Source organism: Nerophis lumbriciformis, linkage group LG36 (genome assembly GCF_033978685.3).
Source record: "Nerophis lumbriciformis linkage group LG36, RoL_Nlum_v2.1, whole genome shotgun sequence".
Classification (NCBI taxonomy): domain Eukaryota; kingdom Metazoa; phylum Chordata; class Actinopteri; order Syngnathiformes; family Syngnathidae; genus Nerophis; species Nerophis lumbriciformis.
Genome location: NC_084583.2, coordinates 9,069,670 through 9,083,897, shown reverse-complemented (window position 1 = coordinate 9,083,897; position 14,228 = coordinate 9,069,670). Strand labels below are relative to the sequence as shown.

General features: G+C 38.4%; 1 protein-coding gene across 2 annotated transcripts; it reads right to left on the bottom strand.

Annotated features, from left to right (window-relative positions):
- Window positions 1-508: 508 nt before the first annotated feature.
- Window positions 509-13,585, bottom strand: trmt112 (tRNA methyltransferase activator subunit 11-2). 2 transcript variants are annotated; one of them, XM_061930218.2, is made up of 4 exons: window positions 13,469-13,585; window positions 4,064-4,165; window positions 3,877-3,969; window positions 509-787 (listed from the first exon to the last, which is right to left on the bottom strand). In XM_061930218.2, exons 1-4 carry the CDS (start codon window positions 13,568-13,570, stop codon window positions 686-688), a joined length of 399 nt encoding a protein of 132 aa, XP_061786202.1. In that variant the 5' UTR covers window positions 13,571-13,585; the 3' UTR covers window positions 509-685. The 2 variants fall into 2 exon arrangements, with proteins under 2 accessions (XP_061786202.1, XP_061786203.1); XM_061930219.2 differs by lacking the exon at window positions 13,469-13,585 and adding an exon at window positions 12,772-12,985.
- Between the last annotated feature and the right edge of the window lie 643 nt (window positions 13,586-14,228).

Below are 14,228 nucleotides of genomic sequence, written 5' to 3'. Positions count from 1 at the left end.
ATCACGTCACAGCAAGCCACTTTTATCTTTTCCAAGGTTTCAATCTCATCTCGTTGTTAATTACAGTTCAGGCTTTGCAGAGGATTGTTAATCTGTCATGGCTAGCTTTTATTGGTGCTGTGCTGCCATCCCATCATTATAGTTGTGGGCACAAGCCTGTAATTGCTTTAAGTAGAAGGAAAGGTAGGAGACCAAAACACACCCACTCCCGTTCCCTTTAAAATGACAACACTGTCTGGGAGCCTGTTTCAACTCGACTTCATAAAAGGTGGAGGCTTCTTGAGGGTGGGTTATCTATTTGTTATCCTAATCACTGTTTTCTGCAGTGATGTGTGGTTTCTAGAAAAATCCTCCCAAACAACTCCCAGCCTGTCTTCCAAATATAGAGCAGCCTCTGCCTGCCACGTCACCCGTCGCTCAGCACTGAGTGCACTCACCCGCGTCTGCATGGCTCCGCACACCAACAATTACAATAAATCCTCATTAGCCGCAAAAAACCCACAAGCACTTTTGGCTGTCAAGGACAAAAGCAAGGTTTTATTAAGGGAAACAAACCTGAATGTGTTACAAAAATACAGCTAAAATAACATCCAAGGGGGGATTTAGACGTTAAAACGGAAAGTAATTACCCGACATCAAAACGTCTTCTTTTGGAACACAAAGTCTGTCGGTGGCTTTTTTAAGTCTACACCTCGTCTTCGTTCAGAAGCATGTTGGGGATTCCTTTGGAGATGGGGAACTCTCGTCCTGACTCAGGACACTGCAGACAGCCTTCTATCACCTCCACCTGCAGCAGCACAGGCACATGTGAGTCGTGCTATGTCCACTAGGTGGCAGCAGAGCTCAATAAGAGAGGATAGACTTTGATTCAAGCAACTTGTCAAACTCAAGGCCTGGGGGCCACATTTGGCCCGCCACGTCAGTTTATGTGGCCCGCAGAAACCTGGAAATGTGCTTCGATTTTGACTTCAAAAATATACTGCATGCAACTCTATTATTTGATGCAAAAAATAATAATAATTGTCATTGAAAGCCTTTTTTAAAATTAATTCTTAAATAGCTGAACTTTAATTTCTGCTGGTCACATTGACTTCTGATTGCAGAACAATTGTTCCATCCTTTTGTTGGCATACAATATGATAATCAATTCTAAAGGAATTGCATGTGAATGCTCCAATGCTTTATTTTTTTTTAAGAGTTGTTGAAGTAAAAGCACACAATTCCCAAACAGGCTGAATATTTGGAACAGTTTGAATCAGATGAAAAATGTGCGAGTTGTTGAACTTTGAAAAATGTCCCATAGATTTCAATGGGACATTTCCCCAAAAATGTGGAAATTTCAGGAAAAGCGGGATTTTTTTTTGACTCTGTAAATACGTCCCTGGACACATGAGGACTTTGAATATGACCAATGTATGATCCTGTAACTACTTGGTATCGGATCCATACCTAAATGTGCGGTATCGTCCAAAACTAATGTAAAGTATCAAAGAAGAGAAGAATAAGTGATTATTACATTTTAACAGAAGTGTAGATAGAACATGGTAGAACAGAAAATAAGTAGATATTAACAGTAAATGAACAAGTAGATTAATAATAATTTTTTACAGTTTGTCCCTCATAATGTAGACAAAATAATAGGTGGATAAATGAGACAATATGTTACTGCATATGTCAGCAGACTAATTAGGAGTCTTTGTTTACTTACTACTAAAAGACAAGTTGTGTAGTATGTTCACTATTTTATTTAAGGACTAAATTACAATAATAAAAAGAGATATCCGATTATGGCTTTTTTGCCGATATCCCGATATTGTCCAACTCTTAATTACCGATTCCGATATCAACCGATACCGATATATACAGTCGTGGAATTAACACATTATTATGCCTAATTTTGTTGTGATGTCCTGCTGGATGCATTAAACAATGTAACAAGATTTTCCAAAATAAATCAACTCAAGTTATGGAAAAAAATGCCAACATGGCACTGCCATATTTATTATTGAAGTCACAAAGTGCATTTTCTTTTTAACATGCCTCAAAACAGCAGCTTGGAATTTGGGACATGCGCTCCCTGAGAGAGCATGAGGAGGTTGAGGTGGTCGGGGTTGGGGGTTGGGTGTATATTGTAGCGTCCCGGAAGAGTTAGTGCTGCAAGGGTTTCTGGGTATTTGTTCTGTTGTGTTTATCTTGTGTTACGGTGCGGATGTTCTCCCGAAATGTGTTTGTCATTCTTGTTTGGTGTGGGTTCACAGTGTGGTGCATATTTGTAACAGTGTTAAACTTGTTTATACCGCCACACTCAGTGTGACCTATATGGCTGTTGACCAAGTATGCTTTGCATTCACTTGTGTATGTGAAAAGCCGTAGGTATTATGTCAATGGGCCGGCACGCAAAGGCAGTGCCTTTAAGGTTTATTGGCGCTCTGTACTTCTCCCTACGTCCGTGTACACAGCGGCGTTTTAAAAAGTCATACATTTTACTTTTTGAAACTGATACCGATAATTTTGAAACCTATACCGATAATTTTCGATATTACATTTTAAAAGCATTTATCGGCCGATAATATCGGCAGTCCAATATTATCGGACATCCCTAATAATAAACATATGTTTAATGTACCCTAAGATTTGTTGTTCAAATAAAGCCAATAATGAAATTTTTTGTGGTCCCCTTTATTTAGAAAAGTATCGAAATACATTTTGGTACCGGTATCAAAATATTGGTATGGGGACAACCCTACTATACACACACACACAGATTGAGTAACATTTGCAAACAATTTTGCTACAATAATACTGCCATACTAAACACTTTGTTTCTTTTATAATCATTTTCGTGTTTTATAATTTTACAACTGTACGTAAATGCAAGTGAGAATCAAAGGAATAGCAAAGCAATAAAATCAAGTTTTCGACACAACTCACTGGGTGTGCTATTTTTAGAAAAAGCTGGTAGGACGCTCATATTGTCCTGGGTGGTGTTGGTTTAGTCTCATCTATTTTGTTGTTCAAAGGACATGAAAACTAAGCAATGTTCATGCTACTAATAAGAATATTCGAAGGGACTCTATATGTTAATTGAAGGACATTGTGTATTACAGCCTCATATAAAATCATCAATAATAATAATAACATTAACGCAAACAGAGCTTTGGTATCGGGATCAGAATCGATGTGGATCGGTGCATCCCTGCTTGAGATGCATGTGATATCCAAAGTTTTTTGAGGCAGAATTCGTGTAAAATTTTGAATTATGCAACATCTACAAGAGGAATTACATTTCCTATCATAACCTTTTAGAACTGTTCAGGTAAGGTTCTAAATAACAGTAGTAGTATATTTAAACCCTCTTATGGCCCAAGCTGTTTGTTTACATGCTTTTTTTTATTTTTCTTTGCTATTTGGGCTTATTGGACCCTAATTAGAATAAAAACTAAGAATCGTCTTTTGATATGATGTACTTAGTCCATAAGTACACAAACGTGTACTTCATGTTTAGTGACATGCTAATTCTTATTTTTACACTTTTTTCCCCCAAATTCCATTGTATGTTATACTCTTCTGACACCACCAGATGGCAGTATAAGTGTCCACATAAGCGGCCATAAGACCCCAATTCAGTAGTGTACACAATTTTGGAAATAAGAGCTAAAAGGTGCTGTCCACGTATGTGGCCACTAAGCCTTTAGTTAATTAAGTGTCCTATAATGGATAACATGAGAATAAAGTAACTGTTTTAATAAAAATAAAAAAACATGTAGTGAACACTACCTGTGACAAGTACCACTTTCAGTAACAACTCAAGATGTTGCGTAGGATATGAGTTGGAAACAAAAAGCATTAGAGAAAAATAAATAAGACTCTGCACACCTCAAGGAGAACTCTATGCACCTTCTTCAGAAACTCCTCGTTGCTCTCAAAGTCTGCCAACAGGTCACTTGGCAGGTCTTGTCGTTGACCCAACTATGGAAACAAGACAGGTTTCTCAAAAACACACAAACTGTATTCTGATCGCATACATACTGTCTTTGAAATAATGATAGTAAAAAAACAAAACCTCATCTGCAGCTTGCACCAGAGCACTCCACTCCAGCTTTGGGATCATGCGGCTAACAAACTGCGGGTTGAACTCCACTTCGCTCACCTTCACCTCAGTGGCCTGCAATCAACTTTTTATTAACACCACTTTCAGTCCATTTCCAAATTAAGCTTAAGTTAAGCTTTTCAATCTGGCCCGCCGGACATTCACAAATTATTTTTTTAGATCTTTAAGATGTAAAGTGTAGCTGCCATTATGATGTGCAGTCATGTTTTCTAATGACCGTAAGTCTTCGACTATACTAGTGAATTATATTTATATAGCGCTTTTCTCTAGTGACTCAAAGCGCTTTACATTGTAAAACCCAATATCTAAGTTAGATTTTTAAACCAGTGTGGGTGGCACTGGGAGCAGGTGGGTAAAGTGTCTTGTCCAAGGACACAATGCCAGTGACTAGGATGGCAGAAGTGGGGATCGAACCTGGAACCCTCAAGTTGCTGGCACGGCCACTCTACCAACCGAGCTATACCGCCCCACCAACCGAGCTATACCGCCCTAAGTATTTTAATGGCTTTTGCATGATATACTAATTACTATGGTAATGTAATTAGTTACTATGGTCATCTAATTAGTAAATATGGTCATCTAAGCAGTGTGGGTGGGGAGTGTTTCCAGAGCCTGAAATGTGGGTGTCAGGGACAAACGCGGAAGGAGATTTTTACAACAAAGTTCTAAAGCTTAGTGATATATCACATGTATCAGATTGTAGGTGGGGTTTTTTTTACCCTTCGCATTCATATTTCCCTGTGTTTGTTGCATTTTTGTTGTGTTTCGCTCGATTGTAAAATATGTGGATGGAGAGGGGGTGTGACGTTCATATGCTGTCAATATTCAGTGTTTTATCCTTCATAGTTAATATTGTAAATCCCACATTCTTTATCTTTATCTACAAACCCCGTTTCCATATGAGTTGGGAAATTGTGTTAGATGTAAATATAAACGGAATACAATGATTTGCAAATCCTTTTCAACCGATATTCAGTTGAATATGCTACAAAGACAACATATTTGATGTTCAAACTGATAAACATTTTTTTGTGTGCAAATAATCATTAATTTTAGAATTTGATGCCAGCAACACGTGACAAAGAAGTTGGGAAAGGTGGCAATAAACACTGATAAAGTTGAGGAATGCTCATCAAACACTTATTTGGAATATCCCACAGGTGAACAGGCTAATTGGGAACATGTGGGTGCCATGATTGGGTATAAAAGTAGATTCCATGAAATGCTCAGTCATTCACAAACAAGGACGGGGCGAGGGTCATCACTTTGTCAACAAATGCGTGCGCAAATTGTTGAACAGTTTAAGAAAAACCTTTCTCAACCAGCTATTGCAAGGAATTTAGGGATTTCACCATCTACGGTCCGTAATATCATCAAAGGGTTCAGAGAATCTGGAGAAATCACTGCACGTAAGCAGCTAAGCCCGTGACCTTCGATCCCTCAGGCTGTACTGCATCAACAAGCGACATCAGTGTGTAAAGGATATCACCACATGGGCTCAGGAACACTTCAGAAACCCACGGTCAGTAACTACAGTTGGTCGCTACATCTGTAAGTGCAAGTTAAAACTCTCCTATGCAAGGCGTGAACCGTTTATCAACAACACCCAGAAACGCAGTCGGCTTCGCTGGGCCTGAGCTCATCTAAGATGGACTGATACAAAGTGGAAAAGTGTTCTGTGGTCTGACGAGTCCACATTTCAAATTGTTTTTGGAATCTGTGGACGTCGTGTCCTCCGGACCAAAGAGGAAAAGAACCATCCGGATTGTTATAGGCGCAAAGTTGAAAAGCCAGCATCTGTGATGGTATGGGGGTGTATTAGTGCCCAAGACATGGGTAACTTACACATCTGTGAAGGCGCCATTAATGCTGAAAGTTACAGGTTTTGGAGCAACATATGTTGCCGTCCAAGCATCGTTACCATGGACGCCCCTGCTTATTTCAGCAAGACAATGCTAAGCCACGTGTTACATCAACGTGGCTTCATAGTAAAAGAGTGCGGGTACTAGACTGGCCTGCCTGTAGTCCAGAACTGTCTCCCATTGAAAATGTGTGGCGTATTATGAAGCCTAAAATAACACAACGGAGACCCCCGGACTGTTGAACAACTTAAGCTGTACATCAAGCAAGAATGGGAAAGAATTCCACCTGAGAGACTTAAAAAAATGTGTCTCCTCAGTTCCCAAACGTTTACTGAGTGTTGTTAAAAGGAAAGGCCATGTAACACAGTGGTGAACATGCCCTTTCCCAACTACTTTGGCACGTGTTGCAGCCACGAAATTCTAAGTTAATTATTATTTGCAAAAAAAAAAGAAAAGTTTATGAGTTTGAACATCAAATATGTTGTCTTTGTAGTGCATTCAATTGAATATGGGTTGTAAAGGATTTGCAAATCATTGTATTCCGTTTATATTTACATCTAACACAATTTCAAAACTCATATGGAAACGGGGTTTGTACATTCTGGGTGTGTCATTCAGTGAAAACATTTTTAAATCCCATTCCGGTTTTTTTCCAGGCGGTCTGTCATAACGTTTTTAGTATTCAATCAGACATTATTGTATTAGTATCAGGTATACCGGCTCCCAGACACATTTTTGTCTCTAAATGTGGCCCCCTGAGGCAAAATAATTGCTCAGGCCTGGTGACTAAAATGATTCCCTTTCTACTACAAATGATTTCAGCAAAATAAAGTCACTAGTGCAAAGTAAGTAAACATAATTTAATTCAAACAATTCCAACACCAACCGATTCAGCTCATTTAGGACATTCATGCTCCTAATTATTTTCCAAATATCACACTTTCCCCAAAATTCCAGGAAGTTCCCATTGAAATTAATGGGACATTTTTTCCAAGTTGCACAATTCCCACATTTTTCAACCTATTCAAACCATTCCTACATCAACACATTCCACTCATTCTGGACATTCAAACTAACACTTTCCCAAGTTCCAAACCAAATTCCGTTTTTTCCTGGAAATTCAAACTCTTCAACGTTCAAACCATTCTAATATTCAAACTATTCTTACATTCATATGACCTCCCTCTCCATGTGAGACAAGCCCCTTCTTTGGCTACTACCGTCAATAATGAATAAAGCAATACATGTTCTAGACCAAAAATCACTTCATATTCTCCACTGCAGTGTTTTTCAACCACTGTGCCGCGGCACACTAGTGTGCCGTGAGACACAGTCTGGTGTGTCGTGGGAGATGATCTAATTTCACCTATTTGGGTTAAAAATATTTTTTGCAAACCAGTACCGTATTTTTCGGACTATAAGTCGCAGTTTTTTTCATAGTTTGGCCGGGGGTGCGACTTATACTCTGGAGCGACTTATGTGTGAAATTATTAACACATTACCGTAAAATATCAAATAATATTATTTAGCTCATCCACGTAAGAGACTAAATGTATAGGATTTCATCGGATTTAGCGATTAGGAGTGACAGATTGATTGGTAAACGTATAGCATGTTCTATATGTTATACATATGCGGTCCTCTCCAAGGTTTCTCATAGTCATTCACATCGACGTCCCACTGGGGTGAGTTTTTCCTTGCCCTTATGTGGGCTCTGTACCGAGGATGTTGTTATGGCTTGTGCAGCCCTTTGAGATACTTGTGATTTAGGGCTGTATAAATAAACATTGATTGACATTGATTGATTATAGTTATTTGAATGACTCTTACCATAATATGTTACGTTAACATACCAGGCACGTTCTCAGTTGGTTATTTATGCCTCATATAACGTACACTTATTCAGCCTGTTGTTCACTGTTCTTTATTTATTTTAAATTGCCTTTCAAATGTCTATTCTTGGTGTTGGGTTTTATCAAATAGATTTCCCCCAAAAATGCGACTTATACTCCAGTGCGACTTATATATGTTTTTTTCCTTCTTTATTATGCATTTTCGGCCGGTGCGACTTATACTCCGTAGCGATTTATACTCCGAAAAATACGATATTTATAGTCCGCAAATTATGTGTTGTTGTTGAGTGTCGGTGCTGCCTAGAGCTCGGCGGAGTAACCGTGTAATACTCTTTCGTATGGTGGCAACCGGTAGCTAATTGCTTTGTAGATGTCGGAAACAGCGGGAGGCAGTGTGCAGGTAAAAAGGTATCTAATGCTTAAACCAAAAATAAACAAAAGGTGAGTGCCCCTAAGAAAAGGCATTGAAGCTTAAGGAAAGCTATGCAGAACGAAACTAAAACTGAACTGGCTACAAAGTAAACAAAAACAGAATGCTGGACGACAGCAAAGACTTACTGCGTGTGGAGCAGATGGCGTCCACAAAGTACATCCGTGCATGACATGACAATCAACACCAAAATAGGAGCGCAAGACAAGAACTAAAACACCACACACAGGAAAACACCGGAAAAACTCAAAATAAGTCACGGCGGGATGTGACAGGTCGTGACAGTAGACCTACTTTGAGACAAGTGCTGTAGTGATGCATGGTTGGTTATGGTTATGGTTTGAATTCATATCCGAAAATAGCGACAACAACTTTTTACTGTCAACTGAGTTTTGTTTTTAACGATTTCTGCTGGTGGTGTGCCTCCGGATTTTGTCAACGCAAAAAATGTGCCTTGGCTCAAAAAAGGTTGAAAAACACCGCTCTACTGCTCACTAGTGTTAGATATCTGAGTTATTGTGTAGAAATATGGGGAAATAACTACAAAAGTACACTTCATTCATTAACGGTGTTACAAAAAATATCAGTTAGAATAATACATCATGTTGGATATAGAGAACACACAAACCCTTTATTTATTGAATCAAAAATACTGAAATTCCACGACATAGTGAATTTGCAAACAGCTAAAATTATACACAAAGCAAACTATAACCTGCTACCCAAGAATATACAACAATTCTTCTCAAAAAAAGAGGATAAAAATAATATTAGAGAAAAATTTAATTTAAAACATTTGTATGCACGTACAACACTTACCGGTAAGAGCTTCAGTATATCAGTATGTGGAATTAAATGATGGAATGGATCAAACAAAGTGTTTACAAAGTACAAAGAAGAAGAACCATGATAAACATTCTGAATTTATTTCATCCATCCATCCGTTCATTTTTCCAAAATAATCTTACTCATCTCATCATATGAAATGTAACTTACTTCACCGAGTATTATTTATTTATTTTTTATTGTGATTACTTATGGAGTCTATTGTGAATAAATTGAGAATAGGAAGTGAACAAAAGTGTTAGCAACTGTTATGTAAAAGAAAAGGGGTAGGATTAAATAAGCTCTGCTTCTTCCTACTCCTTTTCCAACATGTTGAAAAGAGAAACTGGAAATTGTGATGTATCATGTTGTATGCTTGCATGTTCCAAATAAACTCAAACTTTTAAGACCCTTCTTAAAACCCATTTTTATTCACTGGCTTTTTAACCCAGCATTAGACTTTAAACTGTTTTTAACTTTTAAACTGCTTTTATCTCACAAATTGTTCTTAAGATAATTTGTATTTGCGTTTTCAATGTGTATTTTACCTCTGTTTTAAAATGTTATTTTTTAGTCTGTCCTTTGCCTGTATTTCTTTGTGGTTGTTTTTAAAGGGCTTTATAAATAAAGTTGGTTTTTGATTGATCGATTGATTGAAACTTTTATTAGTAGATTGCACAGTGAAGTACATATTCCGTACAATTGACCACTAAATGGTAACACCCAAATAAGTTTTTCAACTTGTTTAAGTCGGGGTCCACTTATATAGATTCATGATACAGATATATACTATTTTCATAATACAGTCATCACACAAGATAATCATCACAGTATATAAATTGAATTATTTACATTATTTACAATCCGGGATGTGGGATATGGAGGGGAGGGGTTACGTTTGAAGAAATTGATATTGGAACAGTGTAGGTCTGACTTGGTACATATGTACATCAAGTATTGGACATAGAGAGAGAGAGATCAGAAATTATAAGAAAAAGTGACTACATTTGATTGTTTACATTTGATTATTTACAATCCGAGGAGGTATGATGAGTAGGGATGTCCCCATCCAGGTTTTTGCACTTCCGATCCGATACCGATATTGTTTTTGCACTTCCGATCCGATACCGATATTGACCGATACTGGCCTATGTATTAAAGTTTAAAGTTATTTAGCCTACTTAGTTGTCAGAATCATGTTGAAAAGGGTTTTAGTACTCTTGATAACAACTAGCCAGCTGAATTAGGGGAGTTTGAATAATACACAATGGTTGGTAACAAGAAACTGACCTGTTTATTCAAGGATAAACACAAAATAGACAAAATTATACATGACAAACAGAAATGGCATCATTGAAACAAGGGCTGGGCAATATGGCCTTTTTTTAATATTGCGATATTTTAAGGCCATATTGCGATACACAATATATATCTCGATATTTTGCCTTAGCCTTGAATGAACACTTGATGCATATAATCACAGCAGTATGATGATTCTATGTGTTTTGATTGATTGATTGAGACTTTTATTAGTAGGTTGCACAGTGAAGTACATATTCCGTACAATTGACCACTAAATGGTAACACCCGAATAAGTTTTTCAACTTGTTTAAGTCGGGGTCCACTTAAATTGATTCATGATACAGATATATACTATCAGATATATACTATCATCATAATACAGTCATCACACAAGATAATCACATTGAATTATTTACATTATTTATAATCCAGGGTGTGGAGGGGGGCGCCGGATGTAAGTGTCAAAAAGACAGCCAAAAGAGTTTGATATGAGAATAAATCTAAAGTTAAAATATAGGGTAGAAATGCATCCATTTGCAGGAAATGTAGTCTTGATTTTCAACATTTTCTTTTAAGGCTTGCATGTCTACATTAAAACATTCTTCTTCATACTGCATTAATATATGCTACTTTTAAACTTTCATGCAGAGAAGGAAATCACAACTAAAAAAATCACTAATTTTTTCATACGGTGTTGTGTAAATTTTTGCCTCTGCATTTTGATGGTGTGGACGTGTGGCACCGAACGGAGATAAGCGTCTCGACAGACGTTATAATATTTGAACAATGATGACGAAAACTGTTTTCTCTGTCGGTGTGTCGAAAATTGTTATGCGTTTTTTTTTTTTTTTTTTGATTTTGTGCGTGGCATATAATTGCTATGCGCAGAGGACGTTTAAACAGTGCGCAATTGCACAAGCGCGCACCTTAGAGAGAACGTTGGTCACACGGCTGCGCTAGCATCACAGCTAACGTTAGCCATGCTGCTACCTCTCTGCTCAGGGAGGGCTTATACGTATGTGACGTATGACGTGACAGTATGTGACGTGTGTAAGAAGGTGCGCTTGCTGTCTGTGAGAAGCACAGACATAGAAAAGAGTGAGAAGAGCCTGTCGTGTAATGCCAGCAGCTAAAAGCAACTGCGTTAGAATCCACAGACCTGTGGATGTGTTGAAGGTGTGCTGGAAAATGCGGAACGGAAATTATAGGGAGCAGCAGAAAAGTGGAATGTACTATTTAAATAGGTGCATTGGAAAACACGGAGCAGAAGTTTTTTTTTTACCTGGATCTGGATCGGCATTTTCCCATGCCTTGTCGATACGCATTTTTTTGCAAATATCGGCGCCCAATCCGATCCAAATATCGGATCGGGACATCCCTAATGATGAGGAAGGGAGGGTGTTAGTTTAGGGTTGAAGTTGTCTTGAGGTGTTCTTTTAGTGCGGTTTTGAAGGAGGATAGAGATGCCCTTTCTTTTACACCTGTTGGGAGTGCATTCCGCATTGATGTGGCATAGAAAGAGAGTGAGTTAAGACCTTTGTTAGATGGGAATCTGGGTTTAACGTGTTAGTGGAGCTCCCCCTGGTGTTGTGGTTATGGCGGTCATGGAAGTAGTTTGACATGTACTTCGGTATCAGGGAGGTGTAGCGGATTTTATAGACAAGGCTCAGTGCAAGTTGTTTTACTTTGTCCTCCACCCTGAGCCATCCCACTTTGGAGAAGTGGGTAGGAGTGAGGTGTGATCTGGGGTGGAGGTCTAGAAGTAATCTGACTAGCTTGTTCTGGGATGTTTGGTAAACATCAGCATTGGAGCATTCACACGCAGTTCCTTCAGGAATTGCCTCTTTTAGTTTCATTTTCAGTTTATGTTTCCCTAGAACAGTGGTTCTCAAATGGGGGTACTTGAAGGTAAGCCAAGGGGTACGTGAGATATTTTTTTTAATATTCTAAAAAGAGCAACAATTCAAAAATCCTTTATAAATATAAATTAAAACCTATTTTTTTCCCCAAATAGTTCAAGAAAGACCACTACAAATGAGCAATATTTTGCACTGTTATACTATTTAATAAATCAGAAATTGATGACATAGTGCTGTATTTTACTTCTTTATCTCTTTTTTTCAACCAAAAATGCTTTACTCTGATTAGGGGGTACTTGAATTAAACATTTTTTTAAAGGGGGTACATCATTGAAAAAAGGTTGAGAACCACTGCCCTACAACCTAAAATAAAATATATTGGGCGATAATTATCTTTCTAAAACGCTTCCTTTTACACGATAAAAGTATCTTAGCGCCTTCCCTCAGTTTGCATGTCAATCAAGCAAATTCAAGGAATATTCTGGACTGTTGTGTCATTATTAGCTGCAGGCGTTTTAAAAGAGCGTACCTTGATTAGCAGCGGGTATCCTTTAGTGACCCCCTTCACATGTGACGTCAACATGTTGTGCGTAAGAAGCTTCATGTTTACCGAAATGTGGCAATAAATTCTGCTAAAGACGCGTAAATAATTGTAGAAAAAGTCAACGTCAGTCGCAGGCTAGCATAGCAGTCGACATGTGCACCGGAAGTTGCAATTCCTTAGATGTCTCCCGGAAACGTTGCCCTCCGCTCCTTGGTTCCGCCGGTTAAAAAAAAACTAAAACAAATAAAGTACAATACCGTATTAAAAAATACCATGCTATCAAAATACTATTTAAATACCAACATATTAATATAAAATAAATGAAGACATATATCTGAAGTATTAATTGACCCAAAATGTTTATCCTAGGCCAGGGGTCGGCAACTCAAAATGTTGAAAGAGCCATATTGGACCAAAAATACAAAAACAAATCTGTCTGGAGCCGCAACAAATTAAAAGCCATATTACATACAGATAGCGTATCATGAGATATACATTGAATTGAGATGACTTAAAGGAAACTAAATGACCTCAAATATAGCTACAAATGAGGCATAATGATGCAATATGTACATATAGCTAGCCTAAATAGCATGTTAGCATCGATTAGCTTGCAGTCTTGCAGTGACCAAATATGTCTGATTAGCACTCCATACAAGTCAATAACATCAACAAAACTCACCTTTGTGCATTCATGCACAACGTTAAAAGTGTGGTGGACGTAATGAGACAGAAAAAGAAGTGGCATAAAACACGTCCTCGAAAGTCGGAGAAAGTTATACATGTAAACAAACCACGGTGAGTTCAAGGACCGCCAAAATTAGTAGGACAAAACGGCGCTCGCCAAATACTTGAGTCAGTGAAGCATGTTTAATATAAACAGTGTGCTTGATAACAATTAGGGAGGTTTGTGTCATGTTTGTCCTCCTACAGAAACCATATTAAAACAAAAAATATATTTTTTCCCCCTCATCTTTTTCCATTTTTCATACATTTTTGAAAAAGCTCCAGAGAGCCACTAGGGCGGCGCTAAAGAGCCGCATGCGGCTCTAGAGCCGCGGGATGCCGACCCCTGTCCTAGGCCCTGCGATGAGGTGGCGACTTGTCCAGGGTGCACCCCACCTTCCGCCCGAATGCAGCTGAGATAGGCTCCAGCAAACCCTGTGACCCCAAACGGGACAAGCGGTAGAAAATGGATGGATATATCTGAAGTATTAATAGATCCAAAAATGTTTATCCTAGGCCCTGCGATGAGGTGGCGACTTGTCCAGGGTGTACCCCGCCTTCCACCCGAATGCAGCTGAGATAGGCTCCAGCACCCCCCGCTACCCCCGAACGGGACAAGCGGTAGAAAATGGATGGATGGATGGATGTTTATCCTTCACAATCTGATTGGGAAATCAATTTGAGTGATCAGATGACGTGAAGAGTCTACGGTATAT

What these genes read in the sequence shown, in the direction of transcription:
- trmt112 (XM_061930218.2), bottom strand. Translation starts at nt 13,570, where the DNA reads ATGTATAACTTTCTCCGACTTTCGAGGACGTGTTTTATGCCACTTCTT. An exon ending in TTGTGCATGAATGCACAAAG is followed by an intron (nt 4,166 to 13,468) that starts GTGAGTTTTGTT and finishes AGTTGATTGCAG; the next exon opens with GCCACTGAGGTGAAGGTGAG. An exon ending in TGGTGCAAGCTGCAGATGAG is followed by an intron (nt 3,970 to 4,063) that starts GTTTTGTTTTTT and finishes TTGTTTCCATAG; the next exon opens with TTGGGTCAACGACAAGACCT.